The sequence below is a fragment of the Myxocyprinus asiaticus genome, chromosome 38, assembly GCF_019703515.2.
Source record: "Myxocyprinus asiaticus isolate MX2 ecotype Aquarium Trade chromosome 38, UBuf_Myxa_2, whole genome shotgun sequence".
NCBI lineage: Eukaryota > Metazoa > Chordata > Actinopteri > Cypriniformes > Catostomidae > Myxocyprinus > Myxocyprinus asiaticus.
In genome coordinates, this window is record NC_059381.1 from 5,634,407 (window position 1) to 5,661,547 (window position 27,141).

Consider the following 27,141-nt stretch of genomic DNA (forward strand, 5'->3'; position numbering starts at 1 on the left):
TCACAACACATCATGAATGCAATGCTGCGAAAATAAAACCGTCATATCAATGGAGCGCTTAATAGTAATACTTCGCTAATCCCTCTGTCGTTTCTGTAGAAGAGATGTTTTGACTGGAGGTGTTAATGGTTAAACGTTAGTCAGCTTAAGGTCACAAAGAACTTCAACACCTTCATTTTTGGGGTAAATCATTTATTAGCAGTGCTTGCTATTATTATTGCTCTTACTTAAGGCCCTTTCAACCTGAACAAGAGGCCAAAAAGCAAGACGTATTGCCATCAAATGGCCCCTTCACACCAAAATCAACACAAATACTCACCTTTAGCACATTCACGCCTTTACAATAGGTGTGAATTTAATTGTTTTTTATGTACAGTAATTTCAAATCAGATGATTGCAACACTCTCCAAAAAAGTTGGGACAGTCGAGTGTTTACCACTGTGAAACATCACCATTATTATTAAGCATTTAGGCAATGAAGACACAAGTTTGTTAAGTTTAGAAAGTGGAATTTTCCCTCATTCATCCATTATGTAGGTCTTTAGCTGCACTATTGTACGGGGTCTTCGTTGCCGGATGGTATGTTTCATAATGCGCCACACATTCTCAATTGGAGATGGTCAGGACTGCAGGCAGGCCAATCTAGCACCCGCACTCTCTGCTTATTCGGCCAGTATATGGTTTGAAGTTGTCCTGCTGAAAATTCCGGGACGTCCCTGGAAAAGATGGTGCTGGATGGCAGTATATGCTGCTCCAAAATTTGTACATATCTGTCTGCGTTAATGGTGCTCTCACAGATGTGTGAGTTACCCATGCAATGGGCACTGTCACACCCCTGGCCCATACAGACACTGGCTTTTGGACCTGACACTAATAACAGCTTGGATGGTCCTTTTCCTCTTTGGCCCGGAGAACACAACGGCTGTGTTTTAAAAAAAATTTTTTTTAATGTGGACTTCAGACCAACAAACACAGTTCCACTGTTCTACTTTCCATCTAAGATGAGACCAAGCCCAGAGAAGTCGGCAGCGCTTCTGGACAGTGTTGATGTATGGCTTCTGCTTTGCACAGTAAAGTCTTGCATCTGTGGATGCAGCGTCGACTGGTGTTGACTAACAAAGGTTTACTAACGTTATGCCAAGCCCATGTTCATGATATCCATTACAGATGAATGATGTTTTTTAAGACAGTGATGTCTGAGGGATCAGCGATCACGCGCATTCAGAAGTGGTTTTCGTCTTGCCCTTTACGCACCGAGATTTGACCAGATTCCTTGAATCTTTTAACTATATTGTGCACTGTAGAGGGTGAAATGCCCCAAATCCTTTCAATTTGTCTTTGGGGAACATTGTTCTCAAAGTGCTGGATTATTTGCTGAAGCATCTGTTGGCAAATTGACAAGTCTCAAATGATCCTTGCTCTTGAAGGACTAGGCTGTTTCTGGAGGCTCCTTATACAGTATACAGTACTATGACACTATTGCCTCACCTGTTTAACATCTCCTGTTTCACATCGCCTTGATTGTCACAACTCGTCAGATTGTTATTATTCTTAAATTGCCCCTGTCTCAACTTTTTTTGGAGTGTGTTGCAATCAATTGATTTGAAATGACTGTACATAAAAAAAACAACAACAATGAAATTCACAACGTAAAACATCATATAATGTGTAGTTGTAGTGCTTTCAATATAGCAAAGGGTGAATATAATTTACAAATCACTCCTTTTTGTTTTTATTAGCATTTTTCATACTGTCCCAACTTTTTCGGAATTGGGGTTTCATATTTATTACTTCCTTGTGATACTATAGCGTTTAATCTTGGCAGCCAAAAAAGCTTTCTTTGCCTTAGTGCCACCAATTGCACTAGTTTTTGCAACTGTAGTGGCTCCTGACATGAGATCCAAAGCTCAAATTTTATTCAGTGCCAGGCAAGGGAAAAAAATGGACATACTCACCATAAAAGAAGCTCGCTTTTACGGCATGTGAATGATAACTCCCGGTGTGAAAGCTCCATAGGAATCCATTGTTTCTATTGAAAATTTACATTGCGGCGAGAAATTGTGGTGAAAATTGATATTTGGTGTGAAAGGGCCTTTAGATTGAAGGGCGGAGTTGAGCTATATCTAGAGACTAGAATATCGTAGAGACTTAGGCGCTTTTATCTTGGGTCAGTAAGCAACCACATAGCAACCACACAGATCACCTTAAGCCCAAAGTATACTTCAGTTAGACGTGATCGCTAGGCGTCTGAGTACAGGATGCATGACAAATTTTGTCATCAGCAAAGTGCTCGAACACGATAATAAATAAAAGACCTCTTAGCAATTTAGCACAAAGTGCTTCACAAAATATAAACACACTTAGTAAAACAAGCATAAAGTGCTTCACAAAAAATAAAATAAAAACACAAAATTTACAAAGTAGTAAAAGCATGTTTATATAGATGAGTTTTTAAACGAGGCTTAAAAATAGACAGATTCAGTAGATCTAATATCCCAAGGAATCGTGGGCCTTCACTACAAATGCTCTATCACCTTTTGTTTTGCATCTGGATCTTGGAACAACAGTTCACAACAAGAAGATCTAAGAGGTTTAACTGTTTTGTAAGGTCTTAAAAGTTCTGCTAAGTATTCTAGTGCCAACCCATGTAATGCCTTATATGTAATTAATAAAGTCTTAAAATCAACCATAAAATGAATTGCTAACCAAGGCAAGGAAGCTAAAATTAGAGTAATATGATTAAAAGACCTAGTACGTGTCAAAAATATAATAAAAATCCTGACGTGATATCCAAAATTTTAATTTGGGTCAAAATAGATGCCCAAATTTCTCACAATCTGCTGAATATTCGGGACAACTTGATTAAGTGCTGATTCAATCTGACTTTTTTTTTTTTTTAAAACCATGACAGATTATAATAGCCTCTGTTTTATCAGAATTTAACTGCAGAAAATGTCATGCCATCCAATTTTTTATATCTGCTATACACTCTTGAAGAACATTTAAACTAGACAGATCATTGGGATACAACGACAAATATAACTGTAGGTCATCTGCATAGCAATAAATATGTATGTTGTATTTTCGAATCACAGAACGGAGAGATAACATATATAGTGAAAACAAAATTGACCCTAACAGGGATCCTTGCTGAACACCACAATTTATTGTTGAGGAAGAGGACATCTCATCTTCAACAGATACTACAAATTTAGGAAATAGGAAACAAACCAGTCTAAAGCCACCCCGGATATTCCCACCCATGTCTTTACTGTATCAATTAAAACTGAATGATCAACTGTATCAAACGCTGCAGTTAAATCAATTAACACTCAAATGGAGCACTCTCCAGCGTCCTCTGGCATCAGTAAGTCATTTGTCACCCTAAGAAGGGCAGTTTCTATACTATTGTTTTCCCTAAAACCTGACTTAAATTTCTCAAAAATATTGTTACTAATTAAGAGGTCCACAAGGGGGAAACACTCACAGTTGAGCCATTGCTGTCACGAAGAAGCGCTAGAAGAAGATATAATCGCCGCTAAACAACAGGAGACAAACGTGGAAACAACAACACTGGATGTGCAAGTCAGGAGATACATGCAGCTGCTTAACTCGAGTCTGAAGGAATATAAAGACATATTTATGGGTCTAAACTCCTGAAGAGAAATAACCCAGTATCTGATAGCAGTCGTAGCACACGTGCGCCAACTGCCTGTGTATGCGTGCACAGTCAATTGAAGTATATTTTGAAAGGCTGGCGTTTGACTTTACGCAGATGCTAAGTGTTCGCATTAAAACTGAAGTGTACTTTGGGCTTTAGCAACTACATAGCAACGTGTTAAAAAACACTTAGAACAGATTAGCAACCACATAGCAATAAAAAATAAAGAAAAGCTGCAGGCAGTCTGTTTAGAATTTATATTCACATTTGAACAAATGACCTCATTGGTCGGAGAGGGTGAGAAAGAGGATATGAGTATTCTGAAGCAGGTCTTGACCTGTTGAGCGTTTGTGTACAGTACAGTATTTGAACTTTCATTATTGTTTGTAAAAGCATTGTAAGCCTGTTGGTGTGCTTGCCAAATTAACAATACTAATAACAACAAAGCAAGTGCTAAATTGCTCTTAAAGGAATAGTTCACCCCAAAATTATAATTCTCTCATCATTTACTCACCCTCATGCCATCCCAGATGAGTATAACTGTTTCTTCTGCAGAACACAAATTAAGATTTTTTGAAGAATATCTCAGCTCTCTTGGTCCATTCAGTGCAAGTGAATGGTGGCCAAAACTTTGAAGCTCCAAAAAGCACATAAAGGCAGCATAAACGCAATCCATACTCCATTGACTCCAGTGGTTAAATCCAGATCTTTAGAAGCAATATGATAGGTGTGGGTGAGAAACAGATAATTATTTAAGTCCTTTTTTACTATAAATCTCCACTTTGTCCAGCAAATTTCCAAAAAACAAATGAGACCTCTCGTAAACGCGTATAGGAGGACTGGTGGAAGTGGAGGTTTACAGTAAAGAAGGACGTAAATATTGATCTGTTTCTCACCCACACATATCATATTGCTTCTGAAGATGTGGATTAAACCACTGGAGTCTTATGGATTACTTATATGCTGCCTTTAGTTCTGGCCACCATTCACTTGTATTGAATGAACCTACAGAGCTTAGATATTCTTAGAAAAATTTGTGTTCAGCAGAAGAAAGAAAGTCATACACAACTGGGATTTCATGAGGGTGAGTAAATGATGAGAGAATTTTCATTTTTGGGTGAACTATTCCTTTGAAGACACCTAGCATTTGGTTATTACCTTAATTTGCTTGATTTCATTGGGCCCATATGACACAATAATCAAGTTCAGTGTCTCCTTTTCTTTGTCTGTATTTATCTTGCCAACCATCTGGGTTCACTCAGACACCAATATCCTTTGAGAGCTGCAAAGAGAGGAAGAGATGGATTTAAATGAAATACAGAAAGATTTAGGCCTAGCATGTGAAACATATGAAGGATAGTTTAAACCGAGTACTAATCCACATGTGTAAAGCCCAACTTGCTTTACTTTGCCATAAGATATATTTATATATATATACTAATTTACATTTATGCATTTTGCATGCACTTATATACAAAGCGACTTACAGTGTATTCAAGGTTTTCATTTTTTGTGTCAGTACTGGGATCTTGTGTCATTCTGTACTAATTGAGCTACAGGAACTTGTATAAACTCCAAAAAAGTAATATACAGACATCAGTAATCTTCATTACATATGGGAATGTTGTCTTTAAGTTATGTCAGTAAAAAGAATTACAGACATATATTTGAAGCATGTGGCGCATAAGCCATGCATTTTTTTTAGGACTTTGATGTCAGCATGTTGCCACTGATAGGACCCTCTTATGACCTTATGTTCACCTTTTTCACATCTGTGTATGTCAGGGGCTGTAAATCTGAGTGTGAGGTATTGGTAGGCGGCAAAATGAAAATGGCAAAAAATTATTTTCTTAATCAGTATCTTTGTCTTGTTTCCCAGTAAAAATATGTAATCATCCTTAAAACAAGATACATGTTTTCAGATGATATATTATGCAGTCTTGCTTCTCAATTAAATTTATCTTGTTTTAAGGGTGTTTACTGGAAAACAAGAAAACTAATTTTTGAAGTGCATTCTTTTAAAAGCCAAGCTAATCAGTTAGATATGATCAAAACCTTGTTTATGGCTGAAGAAGTCATTCATTTTTCCTTGGATTTGTTGGAGTTAGGGAGAGGTCACAGAGCGGTTGGAATTCGTGTTTTTTCTCTAGATAAGAGAGAACATGGATGTTCACTTGACTCAATCAGAGGGAATCCATTCTTTCCTTTGCTCTTAATTCCTCAGGGAATTTCAGGCTATTAAATCAACTTTGGTGCTTGAATTCCACAATTACCATGTGATGAGTTTAACCAAAGTCTTTCTAGCAAGTCAGTCCACTGTTGGCCATCTTTGGAACGCTCTCAGGAGGCTATTTTCAGTAATGCCAGTGGAGCTCCTATCTACTTGAATGGAGAAAGACCAAAATCTCAAAAGCGTTGGTCAAGATTACGATCAAAGAACATATTTCAAATCAGCAATAAAATTTGACAATATTGGAATCATAAATTGTGCTTCTTTACCTCTTATTACGATAAAACATGCAATTTTCCCAGCTTGTATAGCTAATGTATGTATCTAAAAGGCTCTTTTACCTGTAAGGCGGGACTTCCTTTCTACATCCGTTGACAGTTGGGCGCTAGAGGTTCTTGGCTGGGTTCCAATTTCTCCCATTCATTTTAATAGAAGTGGCCCGTCTCTGCTAAATAGTCTCTGGTTTCATTCATATATGGGAGTATGAAATGCTGCTTAGACAAACATCTATTAATTTGACATATTTTAACTAGGGCTGTCTATTGACAAAAATATTTAATCAAATTAATTACATGGTGTGCCGATTAATTAATCCAATTAATCGCATATATAAATATTTGCTGAGAAAGCCCCTCAAATAACAATAATTCAATATATAATGATGAAATAATTATAAATAGTTATACATGATTATAATGTTGACATTGTTATATATATATATATATATATATACACAGTATACACACACACACACATAAATATATATATATATATATATATATTTATATTTATATTTATATATAGACATACAACAGTTAGTTCCGGTCCTCGAATCTGATTGGACGGGAGACGTTCCATGAGTACTGATGGTCTCTGGGTGGCGGAGGACAAATCTCAGTTGCCTCCACGTCTGAGACCATCAACCCGCGCATCTTATCACATGGCTTGTTTAGCGCGTTACCACGGAGACATAGCGCGTGTGGAGGCTTCACGCTGTTCTCTGCGGCATCCACACACAACTCACCACTTGCCCCACTGAGAGCGAACCACATTATAGGGACCACGAGGAGGTTACCCCATGTGACTCTACCCTCCTTAGCAACCAGGCCAATTTGGTTGCTTAGGAAGCCTGGCTGGAGTTTGAATTTGAACTCATGACTCCAGGGGTGGTAGTCAGCGTCTTTACTTGCTGAGCTATCCAGGCCCCCTATTTGCATATTATTGAACATAAGCCAATCATTGGCTTACAGTTCACAGCAATCCGTTCTGCAATTGAATTTGTCGATCAGTCCGAGATTTATTATGAGGGCTTGTCTAAGGTCTTTTCTAAGGACCCGTCAATATGCACATACGTCAGCTGGGTGCTATTGGAGCGTCTCACTTTGGTTGCATCGCGTCATAAACATAAAATACTTAGGTCTCTGTGTCAAGCTAAACGTAGTTTAATACTTAGAAAAACACGTCTTGAGATTTCTAAGTTCGGATTTGCGCTCCATCATGCTGTGTTTTGAATGCAAGAACGTTCTCGTGTTGTGCTGTCTGCTGAAGGGTTGGTTTGTTCTCTGTATAAGCTGCGCATTGCCTCTACAGCTGAAGTTTCGCTTGCTGTCCCCTGGAGAAAACCAGTGGTACTACAAGCTTGAATAGCTCTGGAATCTTTCTTATTACAGTCCAGGGACAAGATTAATTTTGTTAATTTTTTTATTGCATTATTTTTTGTATAATTAATCACACTGAATTAACACGTTAAATTGACAGCCCTAATTTTAACAAAAAATTTTTGATCGATGAATTCCATGTTCCTTCATATCAGCTGTCGAACCTCAAGCCCATAAAAGTTTTGAATATTGTGCATATTTAAGATAACTCTGTCTAATCTTTAGATGAACAGCTCCAATATTTTGAGTAATTTGAATGTAAAATTTTAAAAAGTAATGAACGACTATTGTGCTCTTGTTCTTGAACACATTATAAAACACAAAATAATGGTAACTTCATTACAAATGTTCTGGAATATTCATAATGGCAACTCAGTGGATGTAATGCTGTTTTTTCAGTCATCATTCAGAACTATCGGTTTTATAATTAATGTTTCATATTCTCCCTTCAGAACACAGAGGACGAAAACTACTATTATGAATATCCCTACTATGAGGATGTGGATGCAGACAAGACAGAGGACACGGCAACCGATGAAGCAACTGGAACGGAAACAGAAGACCTGACGGTACTGCGTTGATTAAAACCATAATAATTAGAGCTAATTTTACAATTAATTGTTATCTTCATTTGAATTTTGATTTGATATTTATTCTTAAAATCATATATTTTAGTCAATACATTTTTCAGTGGATGAATGAAGCTAAAAATTATTTGTAAAGTGCATTTCGTTGTGCAATATTTTACTAATAAACCAAGTTAGAGGTTTCCACACAATTCAAAGCCATTAGTTCACAGACAATTTCTTTCATCAAAAGTATCTGTGTAATTTGAACACATTTTTTATGGTTTCCAGGTGTCTGTTCCGGATAGCAGTCGCATAGTTACCTCGGTTTTATCTGGTGGAGCCGGAAGTTCCAGCAGCTCGTCCAATCCCTCCTCCTCCTCCTCTTCTTCTTCCTCTTCTTCTTCTGCTTCTTCTTCTTCTTCTTCCTCTTCCACTTCAACTACGACAAATGGTGAGGACCCGTACGAAGGCTATGATGGATATGAGACCGGATACGATACATACTACGACGAGTCGACCTCGCGGCCCGACGGCTCTCAGACCATCACAATCACCAGCACCAATACAGGCACTGAAGAAGAGGTAGATATTGGACGGGGCGGTGATGTGGATCTCGGACTGGGAGAAGAACTGGACAGGAGAATCATCACATCCGGAGGAGGAAGCGTCACGATAACACGCAACGGAACCTCTGGATCTGGATCTGAATCAAGCTCTAGCTCTAGTTCTAGTTCTAGCTCCGGTTCTGGTTCTAGGACCATTAGTGGCTCTAGCTCAAGCTCAAGCTCAAGCTCAAGCTCTACCTCTACCTCGGTGAGTTTAGTTTGAACTAGTTATCCAGAACAGTTTCACTTGGGCTTGCCTGAGGTAATGTCTCTTGATGCAAAGGCCAGTTTTCTTTGCTGGATTATGTTAGTTTGGTGCTAGCCTAGCAAAAAATGCTGATCAACCAGAATGTTTTTTCTTGTAAAGCTGGCTCATCTGGAGACACTTGCATACCAGCATCCAAAACAGAACTAATGCTGTTGACCAGCAGTGCTACTCCTTTAAGCAGGGTCTTAAAGCATTTTACGGAGAAATGAATTGGTCTTTCATATAGGTACATTTATCTGGAGCGCATTTTGCTGAGGTTGATCCAGAATTATTTATCTAGAATGTCAAGGAGAGCCTACATATGAACTTTACTTGTCCAATTACAGAGAGTTTGCAGTAACTCTTCATATCTTCCAATTTACCTTTAAAAGAATATAGTTGCAATTACTGCAAAAACAGTGTTATGTTTTGACTAGTGATATTCTTAACAGACTGTTGGGTTAATCTCACAAAATACTTTACGTCCAGGTTACCTTTCACACTATATATACACATTAAGTATTTATACGTCATGGTAGTATTTGTTAGTATATAATTTATGCTGTTTTTAATTAAATTATTTCTTACTGTAATACAGTAATGAGAATCTAATGTGGATCACCATTGAGAATAATGGGAATTAATTAACCAAAAAATATTTTGATGTCAAAATAGATAAATAGATGTGCACACATGCAATTTGTCTGATTTGTCTGTCTGAACAGGTTAATGGTTACGAGGATAACCAGTACGGTGAGGGTTATGATCTGACCTATGGTGAGGGATACGGCGAGGGATACGGAGAAGGAGATTATACCGTGGGTGGAGGTGGCAGCACTAGCACTTCTGTGTCTGTAGGGGGCGGATCTGTTTCCGTTGGAGGCGGATCTGTATCGGTAGGGGGTGGATCTGTATCCGTTGGAGGAGGATCTGTTTCAGCAAGTGGCTCAGCTGGAGGAGGGGGCGGATCTGCCACTGCTGGGGCCAGCGCAGGTGCAGGGTCTGTTGCCACGGGAGCTGGACAGGGTGGAATTGGTGGAGAGGCAGATTCCATCGATATTGACAAGTTCAAGGAGGAATCCATCACGGATTACACTGATGCTGACCTGGAGAAGATGTACGATTATGATGACCTGTACACTGACGGTGACAAAGCACTGCCTGCAGAGACAGATGAGATCTATGGCCAGGTAATACCAGCTCTGCCCACATTTATACACCCACTGTCAATCACTGTGGTCAAATATATGTAGCATACAAACCAACATGACAAACTCTCAAAATTGTTTGTTACATTGCTTGTAAGGTTAGAGTATAATTCCAATAATAATCAACATTCTGTTTAAATTAAAGTGAATTAATGTATTTCTGAAGGTGGATGGACTCAGAGGAGAGAAAGGCCAGAAAGGAGAGCCAGCCATCATTGAGCCTGTAAGTTTTGCTCCATGTCTTGTGACTCTGTTTTGTGTCATGAATATATTGGACACTTGTACGTATAACACAAACATTGGTAGTCTGTCACAGTCTATACAATGTGAAAGTTAAATGCCGGAAGGGAAAATCTAAGCATCGAGTTCTCTAATCTCACCTGTAAGAGTGAGGGAAAGTTCATAGCATTTAGATTTTTTTTGATTGGCACACTTACAAACCCTTTTTGGCACAAACCCAAGGGACATTTCCAAGTACGGCCTTGCATGCTTCAAGTTATTTGCAACTTTTTCTCACTTTTACAGTATATCCGTCCAATTCTGCATTCATGTTCAGGCGTCTTAAAAACATGTTTTAAAAGTGAACATGCCACAGGCACCTGGATCAGTCATCTCTTAATGTATTCTGGATTCACTCCTAATTTGAATTTTCACTTTAAAAGTAGCACGAAACATCAATTTCAGATTGCACACTGTTAATACAATCTCACATTCACCCATCATTGTAGCTGTGTTCAACATGCAAAGCTTAACGATTGCATTCACATGATGGAAATTATTAATCTCTTTTATGTTTTTCCTGCATACAGTCACCACTTTCATGATCATCTAACTGCTCACGTGGCTCTTGATGCTTAACAGCTGTGTGATTTCAAACAAATGTTTCTGTGATCCAACATGTGTGTTTAAGTATGTTTATGTGTGCTAGAATTTCTGATTTCCTTACCAGTGTGAGAGCATGGAAGCAAGCCGCAGATGACATCTTGGTTTATTGTGAATGAGCTGAGTATTGTTGAAACCCGGACTATAGAAAGAGACCAGAGCTTACTACAGTAACACCTTTACGACTATAGTATGTCAGAGAGAAAGACCGCATGATGCTTAGGTTTACATCATCGATAGAGGAAGAGATGTGTGCTGATCAGAAGTGAGCATTGTTGAGTTATAGAAACAGTTACTAGTATACTTAATCACAGCAACTATTACAACAGCAAATACCATTATTTCTGTCCTTTTTTCCATTTACTTTTTTAATGTTATTTGTCGTTTCATTTTCATTAACATGATCCCTATCTTTATTTGTCAATTACTCTGTATATTTTCTTTTTTCTCTGTTTTTTCTAATTTATGTTGTTTTGCACTGTTTTTGTTTTGCTTTTATTTGTAAATATGTAAGCTGCAAATGGATTGACTTGTCATACCATTAAAGCACATTAAAATGGAACATTAAACTGACAGTAACAGATCTGTGAGGATATCAGTATGATTTAAGTCAGGGAAAAGCCAGATCAGCACTGTTTGAGAGAGACAGTTATACAAATCAGGACAGCTGCTTTTATTGAAGGATGACCGTGTGGTTTGGATAGAAAACAACTTGGAAAGGCAGAATACATTTCAAATAACATGCTTCTCTCTGCAAACTCTCACATTCTGCCGTGTCCACTCTGTCTTTTGGCATGTATGGAACGCACATCTTCACAAAAACAAAGCAAGCCACGACAACACAATCTGACAGTGCCTCAGGGAAATTGCTAGGAACCAAATCATCTTTAATAAGCATCAAATTGGACCAAGCTGTTGCAAGACACAAATGCACACACAGTTTTTCTGCACTAGTGTTCTGCTGTTTTCTTCTTTAGCTAGCAGTAAAATCCCTATGCTCTGCACTCTAGATCTCTCACGAGCCTGTGCTCTGCACTCTAGATCTCTCACAAGACTGTGCTCTGCACTCTAGATTTGTTATGAGTCTGTGCTCCGCACTCTAGATCTCTCACGAGCCTGTGCTCTGCACTCTAGATCTATCACAAGTCTGTGCTCTGCACTCTAGATCTCTCACAAGCCTGTGCTCTGCACTCTAGATATCTCACCAGCCTGTACTCTGCACTCTAGATCTCTCACGAACCTGTGCTCTGTACTATAGATCTATCACAAGACTGTGCTCTGCAATCTAGATTTGTTATGAGTCTGTGCTCCGCACTCTAGGTCTCTCACAAGCCTGTGCTCTGCACTCTAGATCTCTCACGAGTCTGTGGACTCCACTCTAGACCTCTCACAAGACTGTGCTCTGCAGTCTGGATCTCTCAAGAGCCTGTGCTCTACACTCTAGATCTCTAACGAGTCTGTGCTCTGCACTCTATATCTCTCAAAAGCCTTTGCTATGCACTCTAGATTTCTCTCGAGCCTGTGCTCTGCACTCTAGATCTTTTACGAGCCTGTCCTTTCCACTCTAGATCTCTCATGAGTCTGACCTCTCCACTATAGACCTCTCACAATCCTGTGCTCTACACACTAGATCTCTAATGAGTCTGTGCTCTGCACTCCAGATCTCTCACAAGACTGTACCCTGCACTCTAGATCTCTCACAAGCCTTTGCTCTGCACTCTATATTTCTATTGAGCCAGTGCTCTGTACTCTATAGCTCTCACGAGCCAGTGCTCTGCACTCTAGATCTATCACATGTCTGTGCTCTGCACTCTAGATCTCTCAGAAACCTGTGCTCTGCTCTCTAGATCTCTCACAATGCTGTATTCTGCACTCTAGATCTTTAATGAGCCTGTGCTCTGCACTCTAGATCTCTCACGAGTCTGTGTTTTGCTTTCTAGATTTCTCATGAGCCTGTGTGTGTTCTTTACTCTAGACCTCTCATGAAACTGTGGTCTGCATTCTAGATCTCACGAGCCTGTACTTAGCACTCTTGATCTCCTTGAGTCTTTGCATTACACTTTATGTCTCTTACGAGCCTGTGCCTGAACTCTTAACTCTGAAATTCTCATGCATTCTAGGTTTCTCATGAACTTGTGCTCTAGATCTTTCACATGTCTGTTTTCTGTGCTGTAGATCTTTAATACCCCTATACTTTGTGTTCTAGATATCTCATTAACCTATGCTGTAGATTTCTTAAGAACCTGTGCTCTGTTGCAGTCATATTTGAAATAATAGCTCTGTTGTGGCAATGATGCAACTCAAGCAAGCACATGACTGATGACTTCCAGACAAAATATCTTGTACAGTAGGTCCTGATACTGATCACAGTATATTGGGTGTTGTGAACACATCATGTGCAAAGCTTGTGCTTTTGCAAACTTTTAATTAATGAGACATGTGAGGGCCACACAAACAGTTTTATTCCATTTGTATTTGATTTTCCGAGATGAGAACAGTGACAGAAACATTATGCATGTCAACTTGAATAATAACAATAATAATCACAATAAACAATTCTTCCGCCAGGTAAAATAGTTAATTACCCTTACTGTTTACTGTTTCAAATTACGTACATCACTTAAGGCGTGAATGCCTCACTCATGGCCAGCTGGAAGGCCTGGACTGGGACATATCCTAAAGACCACACCTACCAAGAACAAATAAATAAATCAGATTGGCTGATGAATCTGACAGTCTGACCTTAGATGCCCATTCATTTGCACTGTTTAGGGATTCTGCAGAAATTCTGAAGGCCTAACAGGGTGGAGCTCAGACTCACGCGGTGCTTCGTCTAAGGAGCATGCGATTTGTGAAACAGCCGACACGCTTTGCTTATAAGCATCGAGGAATTAATTCTGATTGGATAAACTTTTCGTTTTTGTTTTGCTATTCATTTGTAGATAGCAAAATTAGGAGTGGAAAGCGATTGAAAATACATAGGCAAAAAGGTGAATGAGAATGAAAGGATGAAAAAGGTTTCGCTGGCCCTGAGTAATCACCACTGGCTTTAACAGACTTCCTCATGAAGCTGTTTGGTATGCTCGATACAGAGAGCCACAGCCAAGTGCAAACACACACACTATACACTTTAGAGCCCATATACTATATCAATGCTTAGTAAAGTGAGGGAAAAAGAAAGAGAATGATAAAATGTTCAGAGAAAAAGAATGAAAGAAGTTTGATTGTGCTCTAAGGTCACTAAAACTGTGGGGTCTCTCCCAAGCTCCCATTAGTGTTGAAGATTATGTTAATGTCATTTTAATGTGTTTGTGTGTATGTTTCTATTTCCTTTAGGGAATGTTGGTTGAAGGCCCACCTGGTCCAGAGGGTCCCACAGTAAGTCTACTTTATTCTAAAATGCTGTATTATTCTACATATTGAACAGGGCAGACATTGATGAGCGACGACATGTTGAGGTCATGTGACCAGCCGAATATTACTCGCTTTATCTCAATAATCCCCTATGATTGGATGCTTTTACTCATTGAATGAATCAATCATAGTTGACTGTCAATAGCGCATGTTAACAACGACAATGGTAATGGAGAACTTCTGTTTTTGCGTGAGGCTGCATTTGTACACAAATGCTACTGAGTGCACCTTCAACGATTCTGGTTCCAATTCTGATTCAATGAAATGATTCCCGTTCCTAATCGATTCCGTTGAAGATTATTTTTGTACTTGAATAGTAATTGGTCCTAACTACACGAAACAATCGGTAATCCAACAAATGGGTCAGTAAATGAGTCATTAGACAGATTCAAATCGGTTACTCATTTGGACTGATTCACTAAAAAGAACTGGCTTAAAGGAGTCATTCAAGAGTCACAGTGTTTGGAACATTGTGAAGTTGTAGTTTCCAATTAACCAAAAGTACAGTAATGCTCACAATTATCAGTAATGACGTCACGCACTCAGCTGTGCTGTACAGCTGTATGTCTGTATAGTTTCACTTTTGACCTACTTTTTTCAAATGCAAAGCAGCTATTTTCTCTGCTGGATTGATGCTCTGTAGGGACTGTTGCAACATGGATTTGATGGAGAAATAGAGAGAAAGATGGAGAGACTTCAACAGTGATCTAGAGTCTCACTGACCTCACTTAACAAGTGACACCCATGCCTGTGTGTGATGCCTTGATGTGTGTTTTTAACTGTATATCTGTGTTTTTGTAGGGTCTTCCTGGCCCTCCAGGTTCATCGGGACCCCCAGGAAGCGCCGGAGATCCCGGTGAGAGGGTAAGTAACCATGACAACAATAATAAGCGAATACCAGCCAAGTTTGGTAATGCTTGAATTAATTTATGTTTCTTGTGATCTTTAAAACCTTTTTATCTAAAGGCTTTTGCTTAAAATTAGTTTTATAGACAGATAAATTGTTTCTATGAATACATTTCTTTACAAATGTCTTTACAACTGAAAAAAATATAATATTTCTTTGGTCACTACTTCATTTCTGTACTTCCTTTTCTGATATTTAATAGTTTTGATGAACTACTATTATGATAAAATCTGGAAAATAATAATAATAATGAGGAATGAGTCAGTGTGTCCATAATTTTGACTGGTAGTGTGTTTGTGTAATGTGTTTAAAAGTGTATACATGGCTCCAGTATCAGTGTGTGAAAAGAATTTTTAAACATAGAGGTCCTGATTTCACAGATTGATCTATATTGTACAGGGCTGTTTAATGAATTAACCATAATCCTGTGCTCTTTTTCCAGGGTCCTCCTGGTCGCGCTGGTCTGCCTGGAGCTGACGGTCTGCCAGGACCTCCAGGGACTGTCCTTATGTTGCCTGTATGTAAATCTAAGCACAACAAAACAATTTACAGACAATTACCAGATATACACCTATAGAACCAATACAGTTAATGTCAAATGGCACACACACATCTTGAATAAAAACTTCTATTGATTTATTAATTGCTAAATTACACCTGCATACACGTCTTTTAGCTTGAGAATGGATGCACTGCAAAATATTATTTCTGGAATTAGTATGTTTGCCTTGTTTTCCAGGAAAGCTGTTTAAACATCCTTAAATCAAGATACATTTAATTGTTTTTTTGTTTTTTTAAGCATAAACCTCACTAAATATTCTTAGATTTATGCTTAAAACAAGACAAACTGCTTAAAAAAAAAAAAAAAAAAAAGTTTGCAAATGTGGGGAAAAAATTTATACATTTGATTCAGTATGTCTTTTCTTCAAACAAGCTGTGATATATTATGCCATATTGCTTCTCAAGTGAATTATTTTAAGTTTGATTAGATATTTTACTGAAAAAGGAGACAAAAATGCTGATTAAGAAAATGATTTTTTACGGTGTGATCTTTTTAACTATTGAGATGAGGCTGTTGAGTTCAGTATGGCTTTGCAGAAATCAATTTAACACTCCAGACTTGTGTGCTAGCTATTCAGAGTGTCGTAATTAATTTAAAAAGTGTTCTTGCCCTTAATTTATGCTCAGAGTGGTTGAACAGTGATAATCATGTCAGAAAGATATCAGAAACATAATTGTCCTATTGCTGCTCTAATCCTTTCCATCAATCATTGACTGGTAAATGTAGGGAGACATTTCCCTCGCTCCACATACTGTCGGCTTTTCCAAATTTCCTCTGTCCCAGCTGTTTCTCCAATAGTTTTTAACCGCAAGGATTCTGATTCCGGAACGTGTATAAACATCACAATGTCTTTCACTTGAGAGTTCTGGAATGTTTCCATTGCGACCCCAGATGTTCTAGAACCCCACATTAAAAACAGTGTTATTCATGGTGGATGTGTTTACAATGAACATTTGATTGTAGTTATACCACACCTTATACAGCACCTCTCCTCTCCCCCAAAAATACCCATGAAAAAAATACCAGGTCACGTTAGTAATCATTTAATCAAAGCAACCAAAAGCACAGCTCAGCACCACTGTGAGGTTTGCTTAGAACTACTGCTCTTTCTTTTGAAAGTGTCATGATTAAATTCAGCCACCAGATGGCACCATTGATCTTTTTGATTCAAACGCACAGACACAGTCACATAAACACACTAAGATAGATCAGAATAGCATATTATCATACTGCTCATACTTCTTTTGTATACTGTGCACATTATAATTTTCTCTATGCATATACCCGGATGACATATTACATTTGTCAAAATGTACAGTATTCAACAAAGCACATTTTGTGGAACCATTTACAATGTAACGAATGAATCAAATGCCATATCAGCCATGGTTTCAGCGATGTCAGCTTAATAAATGACAATTTCTCTGAGATGATAACAGGATATTACTTGCTGAATTAAACATGCAACAGCGTTTATGCCAATTTAGCATACTTTTTGGTTGAAATGTTTATCGTTGCATACTCCATACTGTTTTACATCCTCTTTCTTAAAATAGCAGGCACAGTACGTACTGCACAGTATGCAGTAAACAGTATGCTGATACCTCATTCTGCACATAAAAAATCATAACAGTTTAATCCCTTGGTTTCAAATAACAAAAACAGTTCATTTAAATACTATTTCAAAAGCTTTTAGGGTAAGTGTTTTGTCATTTTGTGTCTGATTTCCTGTGGATTTCTCTCTCTGTAGTTCCGTATGAGTACTGGAGGAGACAGTGGACATAAAGGTCCTGCTGTTTCTGCTCAAGAAGCTCAGATGCAAGCTATCATGCAGCAGGCCAGAGTAAGACACACACACTTATAGACATATACACACAAAATCACACACACACACACACACACACACATATACATATACAGTAATGTATAACTCTGTCTTTTTATATAGCTGGCAATGAGAGGTCCAACTGGACCAATGGGACTGACGGGCCGTCCTGGTCCTCTGGTATGTGTGTCTGTCCGTCTGTAAAATCAATCAATCAATCAGTCTATCTATCTATGTGTCTGTCTGCCTGTTTATCTATCTTACTTTCTGTTCTATCTATCTATCTGTCTGTCTGTCTGTCTGTCTATCATCTGTCTGTCTGTCTGTCTATCTATGTGTCTGTCTGCCTTTTTTATCTATCTTACTTTCTGTTCTATCTATCTATCTATCTATCTATCTATCTGTCTATCTATCTGTCTGTCTGTCTGTCTGTCAGTCTGTCAGTCTATCTTTCATCTGTCTGTCTTTCTATCTATCTATCTATCATCTGTCTGTCTGTCTGTCTGTCTATGTGTCTGTCTGCCTGTATATCTATCTCACTTTCTGTTCTATCTATCTATCTATCTATCTGTCCATCCGTCCGTCCGTCTGTCTGTGTGTCTGTCTGCCTGTCTATCTATCTCACTTTCTGTTCTATCTGTCTGTCTGTTTGTTTGTCTGTTTGTCTGTCTGTCAGTCTATCTGTCATCTGTCTGTCTTTCTATCTATCTGTCATCTGTCTGTCTGTCTGTCTGTGTGTCTGTCTGCCTGTATATCTATCTCACTTTCTGTTCTATCTATCTATCTATCTATCTATCTATCTATCTATCTATCTATCTATCTATCCATCCATCCATCCATCTGTCTATCTGTCTGTCTGTGTGTCTGTCTGCCTGTCTATCTATCTCACTTTCTGTTCTATCTGTCTGTCTGTTTGTTTGTCTGTCTGTCTGTCTGTTAGTCTATCTATCATCTGTCTGTCTTTCTATCTATCTATCATCTGTCTGTCTGTCTGTCTGTCTGTCTATGTGTCTGTCTGCCTGTATATCTATCTCACTTTCTGTTCTATCTATCTATCTATCTATCTATCTGTCTATCTGTCTGTCTGTCTGTCTGTGTGTCTGTCTGCCTGTCTATCTATCTCACTTTCTGTTCTATCTATCTATCTGTCTATCTATCTATCTGTCTGTCTGTCCATCCGTCCGTCCGTCCGTCTGTCTGTGTCTGTCTGCCTGTATATCTATCTCACTTTCTGTTCTATCTGTCTGTCTGTTTGTTTGTATGTCTGTCTGTCTGTCTGTTTGTCTATCTCACTTTCTGTTATATCTATCTATCTGTCTGTCTGTCTGTCTGTCTGTCTGTCTGTCTGTCTGTCTGCCTGTCTATCTATCTCACTTTCTGTTATATCTATCTGTCTGTCTGTCTGAAGCATCACTAATGGTATTCTGATATATCTGGCATTGCTTCATACACTGATTTGATTTTTCAGGGTCCTCCTGGTGTGGCTGGACTGAAAGGAGAGTCTGGAGAGGCAGGACCTCAGGTAGAGCCATCACAGATTACACACAATAATAAGCAATCTGTGCCACCTGTAGACAATATTTATTAGACAATATAATAATACTGATGTTGTAATAACAGTTGAGTCTGTGTGGAGCACTGATTTAGCTATGGTGGGATAGAGCTGTTCTAAAAATATATATATTTTTTTTCATGTGTTTGTTTGTGTATTTTTCAGGGTCCCCGTGGTCCAATGGGATCCATGGGCCCTTCTGGCAAGCCTGGCAGAAGGGTGAGTTGACATTCTGTTCAAAACCACCAGGACAAAGTCAGAGTCTTATAATGAAGTCTGAATTAATATTCAGACTTCAACACAGTCGGAATATTAAACAAATGAAGATAATGTTTGTTCTGTGGTTCTGTAGGGCCGATCTGGATCAGATGGAGCCAGAGGGATGCCTGGACAGACTGGACCAAAGGTAAAACTCGACTGACTTAACAACAGTGTGTGACGTCCATTAATGACAGCAATAAAACTGCATCAGTGTGTGTGATGCCACAATTAGACAATTAAAGCATTTAGATGGTGATTTATATTTTTATTCTTATCAAGCAGTGACAACAGTGTTCATCAGTTTTATAGCAGTTTTTATGACCTTAAGACTACATGGAATATTTGTACTCGTCAATACCAAGTAACAGTAGGAAACAATTCTGTCCTGGAAAGGCAAAGTGTAGTAACTAATACACCACTGAAACTGAGGAAAATGGCTTCAAATGTACTAGGTTTTAGCGTGATCTGAGCATAGTTAAGCCAAACACATCTGTCACAGGACAGATCATTGTCTAAGAGACCTGATTTCTTGTCTTGAAAACTCAACTTTGACTAAATGTGTAGTTTCTGTGTTTTGCCTTTGCACAGCAGAAGTGTACATTGTTAAAATGTAACATCCTTCAGTTCTGAACTGTTTCCTTACTGTCTGTTTGCTTCACAGGGTGACAGAGGATTTGATGGTCTCGCTGGTTTGCCCGGTGAAAAGGGCCACAGGGTAAACACTCCTGTTTATTAGCAACATGAAACAAATCTAACACTTTTGTTTTTGTATAAAGGAGATTTTAAACTGCCAATGCCAAACATGGGGGAATGAATTAACAAAGGGGAACTAATACTTCTGTTAATCTGTCACACAGGCACAGTTATGTCCAAAAATGTCAAAATTCAAGCCTATAACTAGAACCATCCTAGATGAACTTTTACCAATGCAAGACACTGCTTTGAAATTGCCAATGAATGTTATATGATTATTAATGTGCATGTCTTTGTGATTGTTTTAGGGCGAGACGGGCCCTCAGGGACCACCCGGGCCCCCTGGAGAGGATGGAGAAAGAGTATGAGCCCTTCTTTCATTCTATATATGAATCTCTTCCTTTTTATCATCCATGTCTACATTATATATCCAACTGGGTCAAAATGATGATGTCATTTCCTGTATCATTAATGTTAATGTTCTACATCAAAATGGGTCATAATGACGATTCCATTTCCCTTATCCCAGGGCGATGATGGTGAGGTTGGACCCAGGGGTCTGCCCGGAGAACCGGTGAGTGAATAACCTTTTCAGTATCCCAGAATGCTCTCTTGTACTCCTACCACCAATGGTCAGAGAGACAGGTTATACAGGGCTCCATAAATGTAATGTAAATACAATCTTGTGGAGTCAAAATATGAATCCATGTCACTTTTGGGTTATTAGCTGCAGATTTCTGTTGTTATTATAAGTATTTAAGGGATATGAATTGAGGGAAACATTGAGAGACAGGATGTGTGCTGCAGAGAAGCTGAAACAGAGCGAAGAGACACTTTAGAAGGATGTGAACATTGAATCAATTAGCAATACAGTATTGCAGTATTACTCTTTTTCCAGCAGGAGGCGCTTTATGTTCACCATTTAGATTGGGAGCAACCACTGGAAATGCAAACTTGCCTATACACATAAGCAAACTCAGTTATATGTATATCAGATAAGATTGGTGCAATAAGTACATTTCCACATTAGGAGAGATGAAGACTGCAGTGTTTTCACTGGCATAGAAAAGGTGTTTTTATTCAACATAAGGATGTTTCCCTTTATAGTGACCTCCATATTGAGAACACATGACCTGCCCAATACTTCTCACTTCATCTCGGTATCCCCCATATTATCAGACACATTTGGTTGCAGAATAAATTAATCGTGCGTGACAATAGGGTATCACTGCAATGCTTTTGCTTTTGGGTCATGCTGCATCTACGCCACTAAGTGTCAGTATAAAGTGCAAGACCACTGTTACATCGACCAGTGAGACAAACCAAAAGTTATATGCACCTTTAAGGCAGTGTTAAATATAAAATGCAATTCTGTTTATCCACCCTTCATTTTTCTTTTTAGGGTCCTCGTGGTTTGCTAGGCCCCAAAGGTCCCCAAGGGCCCCCAGGACCTCCAGTGAGTAAAAACGTCATCAGTTTAGAGAATTCAGTCTATCGTATTCATTTTTGTTTATTTAAAAGTTTGTTTTATCGCTTATCTCTAGGGTGTGACTGGAATGGACGGACATCCAGGAGCTAAAGGAAACATTGTAAGTCTCAGATTCACACACACATTTGCGCATACAAAAACACATTTACACTCACACTTCTTTTATTTTATTGTTTTATTTTTCATCTATCAGGGGCCTCAAGGTGAGCCAGGCCCTCCTGGACAACAAGGCAACCCCGGAGCTCAGGTAAACATCAAGAGACTCCCACTTTGACACTATATAACCCACCCATCAGTTACTGAATTATCCAATCAAATTACTGTATTTCTGTCCTCCTTCCACAGGGACTTCCAGGTCCTCAGGGAGCGATCGGACCTCCTGGAGAAAAGGTGAGCTTGCATAGATTTTGGAAGATCTCTGGAGGAATAGTTAACTCAAATATAAAAATATTATGTCATCATTTATTCACCGTCATGTGGTTCTAATCCGGTATGACTTACCTTTTTCCATGAAAAAAATGTAGATATTTTGCAGAATTTCAGAACAGTTCTTTTCCATGCAGCAAAAGCATATGTGACCAAGCTCTAAATGGACAAAAAAAACATAATAAAAGTAGTCCTTACAACTTACAACTTACAACTATATTCCAAGTCTTCTGAACTCATACGATAGCTTTGTGTAAGCCATTATTCACTTAAATTTTGCTTTCCAAATATATCTCTTGAATCTCATTCGCACTTAAGCGTCTTAAGACTTGGCCCAACTTCTTTTATGGTGCTTTTTTACATCCTTTACAGACCCTTATCATTATATGTCTTCATTCTATGGAAATACAACTGTGGAAAATTTTTTCACATTTATTCGATATTTCTATGTACAGCCACATGGATGTCTGTCTGTTGTGAGCCACAAAAACCCATTGATTGTTCTAATAGCTAATTTAATCTATGAATGTGTGTTGAAAGAAGAAGTGTGTACAGTGTGTGTTAATGGGTTGTGAGTGCTTCTCATGCTGGGCTTCCTCTCCTTAGGGTCCCACTGGAAAGCCAGGCTTACCGGGAATGCCAGGAGCTGACGGACCCCCGGTGAGTTCAGGAAATACACACAGACACAGATTGCGTCTTACATCTCATGCACGATTCCTTGTGTATAACTGCCTTCTTCAGACGCACACTCTGCAAAAAAACTATTTTTCTTACCCAGTATTTTTGTCTTGTTTTCCAGTAAGATTATCTACATCCTCATTTACTTGAAGAGCAAATTGACATATGATTGTGTCTTGTTTTAAGAGAAATCTAACAGACAAGCAATTTTGTTGGTTTTAAAAAGAAACCTCAGTATTTTTTTTTTGTTTTTTTTTTTTGCATTGTTTGTATTAATTGTATTAATTCATGCCAAATGCCAAAATATATATATATATATCTTTTTTTTTTTTTTTTTTTTTTTCAGCTGAATGGTTTCATGCTTTTTGTAGCTCTAATTATTATGGCATAAGTGATCACTTCTCTTTTTCTGTCATATAGGGTCACCCTGGAAAAGAAGGGCCAGCAGGAGAGAAAGGGAATCTGGTACATCTTTATCCCTCAAAACATTTCATTAAGTTCTCTTTATTATGATAAGATTTGTAATAGCTCACTCAAAATTGCATAATAAGCAAAATGTGATTGTATTTTACAGGGGCCTCCAGGTGCTCAGGGGCCAATCGGATATCCTGGGCCTAGAGGTGTAAAGGTAGGAGTGTTTGTCCTCACCGGTTTTGACTACCACACTTTCTTGCATCTCACTGGTAATAGTTGCACTCATTGTGATTTTTCATTGGTTAGCGGATATTTGTGTGCAAGTTCTACAGTTTTTTTAAAGGGGTAGTTCACCCAAAATTCAACATAAAATTCTGTCATCATTTACTCACCCTTATGTTGTTACAAACTTATGTGGAACACAAAAGAAGAAAGAATTCCTCTTTTTGGGTGAACTATCCCTTTAAAGTGACATGTGACTTATTATCCAAGATGGCAGACGAATTGAGAGAAATGTTGATTACAAATACATTTGATTCAGTACTGAAAAGTATTATTAATCCGGTTCAATTTTACCTAGTATTTGTGTGTGCTACGTATTTTTATGCTTATTCGAGCAACATGCTAATGTCAAATTCATTTGGAATCATTTGTGAGTCAATTTTCCAATTTTGTTGTTGCTGCCTATGTATAGCACTTCAGACGGTCACTTACAGTATGAGGTTCCATTGTAGTTAAGGGGCAGTCTCACTACACCTCACGCTTCATTCACTCCCATTCGAATGCATCCGAATGCGGGAGACCGGAAATGCAAGCTTATCTGAAGAAATTTCGTATTCCGCTGCGTACAAGACTTCAAGTACAGCAAACTCTGACCTACGAATCCGTATGACGAGAGGACGCTTGACCAGTAGAAGAGCAAAACGCCACACGGAGTATTCAGCAGAGAGATCCTTTCACTGCGTGTCGAGAGTAAAAGTTGTTCCGTGTTATGTGTGTCCAAAGACGAGATCCACGCAAACCATTTGTCATTGAATAATGTCTCTTTTTATACTCTTTCTGTTCTCTATAGTCAGTTATTTATCAAAAACAACAAACAATAAATATTTCATTCTAATCATGCATAGCTCGGACGAGGTAATGCCATTTGAGTCTCTTTCCTTAATATGCGCTTTTTACAGAAATGCTGGGTTTCCTTAAAGAGACAGTACTGTTTTTTGCACATGTTCAACAAATCAAAGTAAATACCTGTGAATAGTACAAATTATGAAATTAAACAAAAAACATGTAACAAAAAATAATATTTGCAATATAATATCATATTTATTTTTTTAATTCACGGATTTGTTAATTTTTTAAAAGCTAAAATGTGACCAAAATGAAAAAAAAAAAAAAATCAATAGAATATCATTAGTATAATTTATATTTTCGTAATGTACCTAGTTAGAAGGTCCCCGTAATGTACCTAGTTAGAAGGGGCAAGATTCCAGGGGGGATGGAATCTTGCCCCTTCTAACTAGGTACATTACCCCAATAATCCAAACAAGTAAGTACAGCCCCCCACCCCCCCCAATATTTATACCATGATCAATGAAAACTTGTAAATGCTTCAGGTTGCAAACCCCCTCCCCCATCTACGCGCTTGCCTGTATAATTCACGGCATTAGCTGGGAGAGAATTTCTTTCACATGTTAGCAAAAGAGACTTTATAACTGAATTATACCCATATGAATATATATTTAATCAAATCAGAAGCGGAAGCAAATCGAATCGGGAAACCTGTAGCAATACCAGGCCCTACACAGAACCTTTTTTTCTGTGTGCCCACTTTTTCCACCTTTTTTTCAATATAAATGCGTTTTTGACCTTTGTGCCATGACTTGCTATTTTTTCAGCATTGCACTCACATTTTTTAGATGCCGTGTCAAGTTAAAAAGCACTTTTGAGAAACCCATTCTGTTGTATGTGTTGCGCTGCATCTAGCTATTTTTAGCGCAAGAACGCATTCAATCTGAACGGCCCTTTAGAAGGTAGCAAGGCAGTTCACTATGTTTTTTTTTGTTTTTTTTTCACTCACTATTTCGTTTATCGCTCTATCCACAGGGTGCTGATGGAGTCCGTGGGCTTAAAGGAACCAAAGGTGAAAAGGTAATTTTCGAAAGTTTTGTTTGTGAGATGTATCATGTGTGTATCTGTGTGGATGTCTAATGCACTCTTCCTGTGTCATTAATGTTTCATTTCTGGGTCTCAATATGGAAACCATAAAATACTCAAAAACGTTTTTTGACACTTGTGCTTTGGTTATTAAAAAGTTTTATTCTGTAAGAATGCAGCTGCAAAATAAGGTCAGGCCCCGACAAATAGAAGAAATAGCAGTTGCCATGGAGATCGTTCCCTCAGTTTTTATAAAAAAGGGGTATTATGTGCGAAAGAACGTATATAACTGTCTCAGTGTCAAATATTCATCTTAGTTTCTCTTTTTTCTCTCAGGGAGAAGATGGATTTCCTGGATTTAAGGGAGATATGGGCATCAAAGGTGACAGGGTAAGATTTTTACCGCCTGTTTATCGTGTCACAGTTATTTTCAGGTGGAGAGGTTATTTGTGTTTGTGTTTATCTCAAGGGAATTATGGGATTTGATTTTGCTTGTTGTTTCTTTTCACTTTGGTCGATGTTTGCTTTAATTTCTCAGAGCGCCTTTGGAAAAAGCAGATAAATCGCTGTACATTTAGTTGCTACAACACACATGTTATTCTCCCACAACAGTCTGTCTGAGTGCAAAACTGAGTTCTGAAGTCACAGAGATTTTAAAGACACTTAGGACACCATCAGTCACATTTTCTGAGTTGGTCTTAAGGGGTGTCATTTTACACAGCTAATTAATTTATCTGTTAGATCGTCAGCTGTTTTTTTGTTTAGTTTTGGGGTGTAGGGGTTTGTTGAGTCAGCTGGGTCACTGGGTAATAGAAGAAGAAGAAAGCCTTTATTATTGTGACACATTATACATCTTCATATATACAGTGAAATTTCTTTGTTTTCACATATCCCAGCTAAGCTGGGGTCAGAGTGCAGGGTCAGCCATGATACAGTGCCCCTGGAGAAGAGGGCCCAACAGTGGCATATTGGCAGTGCTGGGGCTTGAAGCCCTGACCTTCTGATCAGTAACCCAGAGCCTTTAACCACTGAGCCACCACTGCCCCACATTATCCCAATAGTGGGTAATGAACAAACACATACTGTTCTCGGTTATTAGGGGTGAATAAGCAAAGGCTTCTGCGTTAAGAAGGTGCACACTGCTCTAAATTACACTTAACTCTTGTTAAATGCAGCACATGATTGATTCTTTCCATGCTGCTGAAGTGCCAAGCCCATTTTTACCCATTATATCTTTTAAAGTTGCCCGACAGATGCGAGCACCAATCACACAATACTTTACAATAAGGTTCCATTTGTTAAGATTAGTTAACAACATTAGTTAAATGCATAGTTCACCCAAAAATGAAAATTCTCTCATCATTTTCTCACCCTAATGCCATTCCAGATGTGTATGACTTTCTTTCTTCTGCAGAACTCAAACGAAGATTTTTAGAAGAATATTTCTGCTCTGAAGGTCCATACAATGCAAGTGAATGGTGACCAGAAATTTGAAGCTCCAAAAATCACATAAGGGCTGCTTAAAAGTAATCTATAAGACTCCAGTGGTTAAATCCATGTCTTCTGAAGCGATATGATAGGTGTGGGTGAGAAACAGATCAATATTTAAGTCCTTTCTGACTATAAATCTCCACTTTCACATTCTGAAAAAAGATTGAAATATTGATCTGTATCTCACCCAAAGTGATTGCATTGCTTCAGTAGAC

General features: G+C 38.4%; 1 protein-coding gene across 2 annotated transcripts in view; it reads left to right on the forward strand.

Annotated features, from left to right (window-relative positions):
• The window catches only part of LOC127428460 (collagen alpha-1(V) chain-like), a 143,601-nt gene that overhangs the window by 76,586 nt on the left and 39,874 nt on the right, over positions 1–27,141 (forward strand). For both annotated transcript variants that reach the window (XM_051676845.1, XM_051676846.1), the window contains exons 6-29: positions 8,002–8,118; positions 8,407–8,931; positions 9,696–10,160; positions 10,345–10,401; positions 14,397–14,438; positions 15,276–15,338; positions 15,824–15,898; positions 17,694–17,786; positions 17,892–17,948; positions 19,237–19,290; positions 19,486–19,539; positions 19,673–19,726; positions 20,243–20,296; positions 20,583–20,636; positions 20,804–20,848; positions 21,677–21,730; positions 21,819–21,863; positions 21,957–22,010; positions 22,109–22,153; positions 22,796–22,849; positions 23,288–23,332; positions 23,442–23,495; positions 25,385–25,429; positions 25,772–25,825. In XM_051676845.1, the coding sequence (XP_051532805.1) occupies positions 8,002–8,118; positions 8,407–8,931; positions 9,696–10,160; positions 10,345–10,401; positions 14,397–14,438; positions 15,276–15,338; positions 15,824–15,898; positions 17,694–17,786; positions 17,892–17,948; positions 19,237–19,290; positions 19,486–19,539; positions 19,673–19,726; positions 20,243–20,296; positions 20,583–20,636; positions 20,804–20,848; positions 21,677–21,730; positions 21,819–21,863; positions 21,957–22,010; positions 22,109–22,153; positions 22,796–22,849; positions 23,288–23,332; positions 23,442–23,495; positions 25,385–25,429; positions 25,772–25,825 (2,259 nt within the window). The remainder of the gene's footprint in view (positions 1–8,001; positions 8,119–8,406; positions 8,932–9,695; positions 10,161–10,344; positions 10,402–14,396; positions 14,439–15,275; positions 15,339–15,823; positions 15,899–17,693; positions 17,787–17,891; positions 17,949–19,236; positions 19,291–19,485; positions 19,540–19,672; positions 19,727–20,242; positions 20,297–20,582; positions 20,637–20,803; positions 20,849–21,676; positions 21,731–21,818; positions 21,864–21,956; positions 22,011–22,108; positions 22,154–22,795; positions 22,850–23,287; positions 23,333–23,441; positions 23,496–25,384; positions 25,430–25,771; positions 25,826–27,141) is intronic.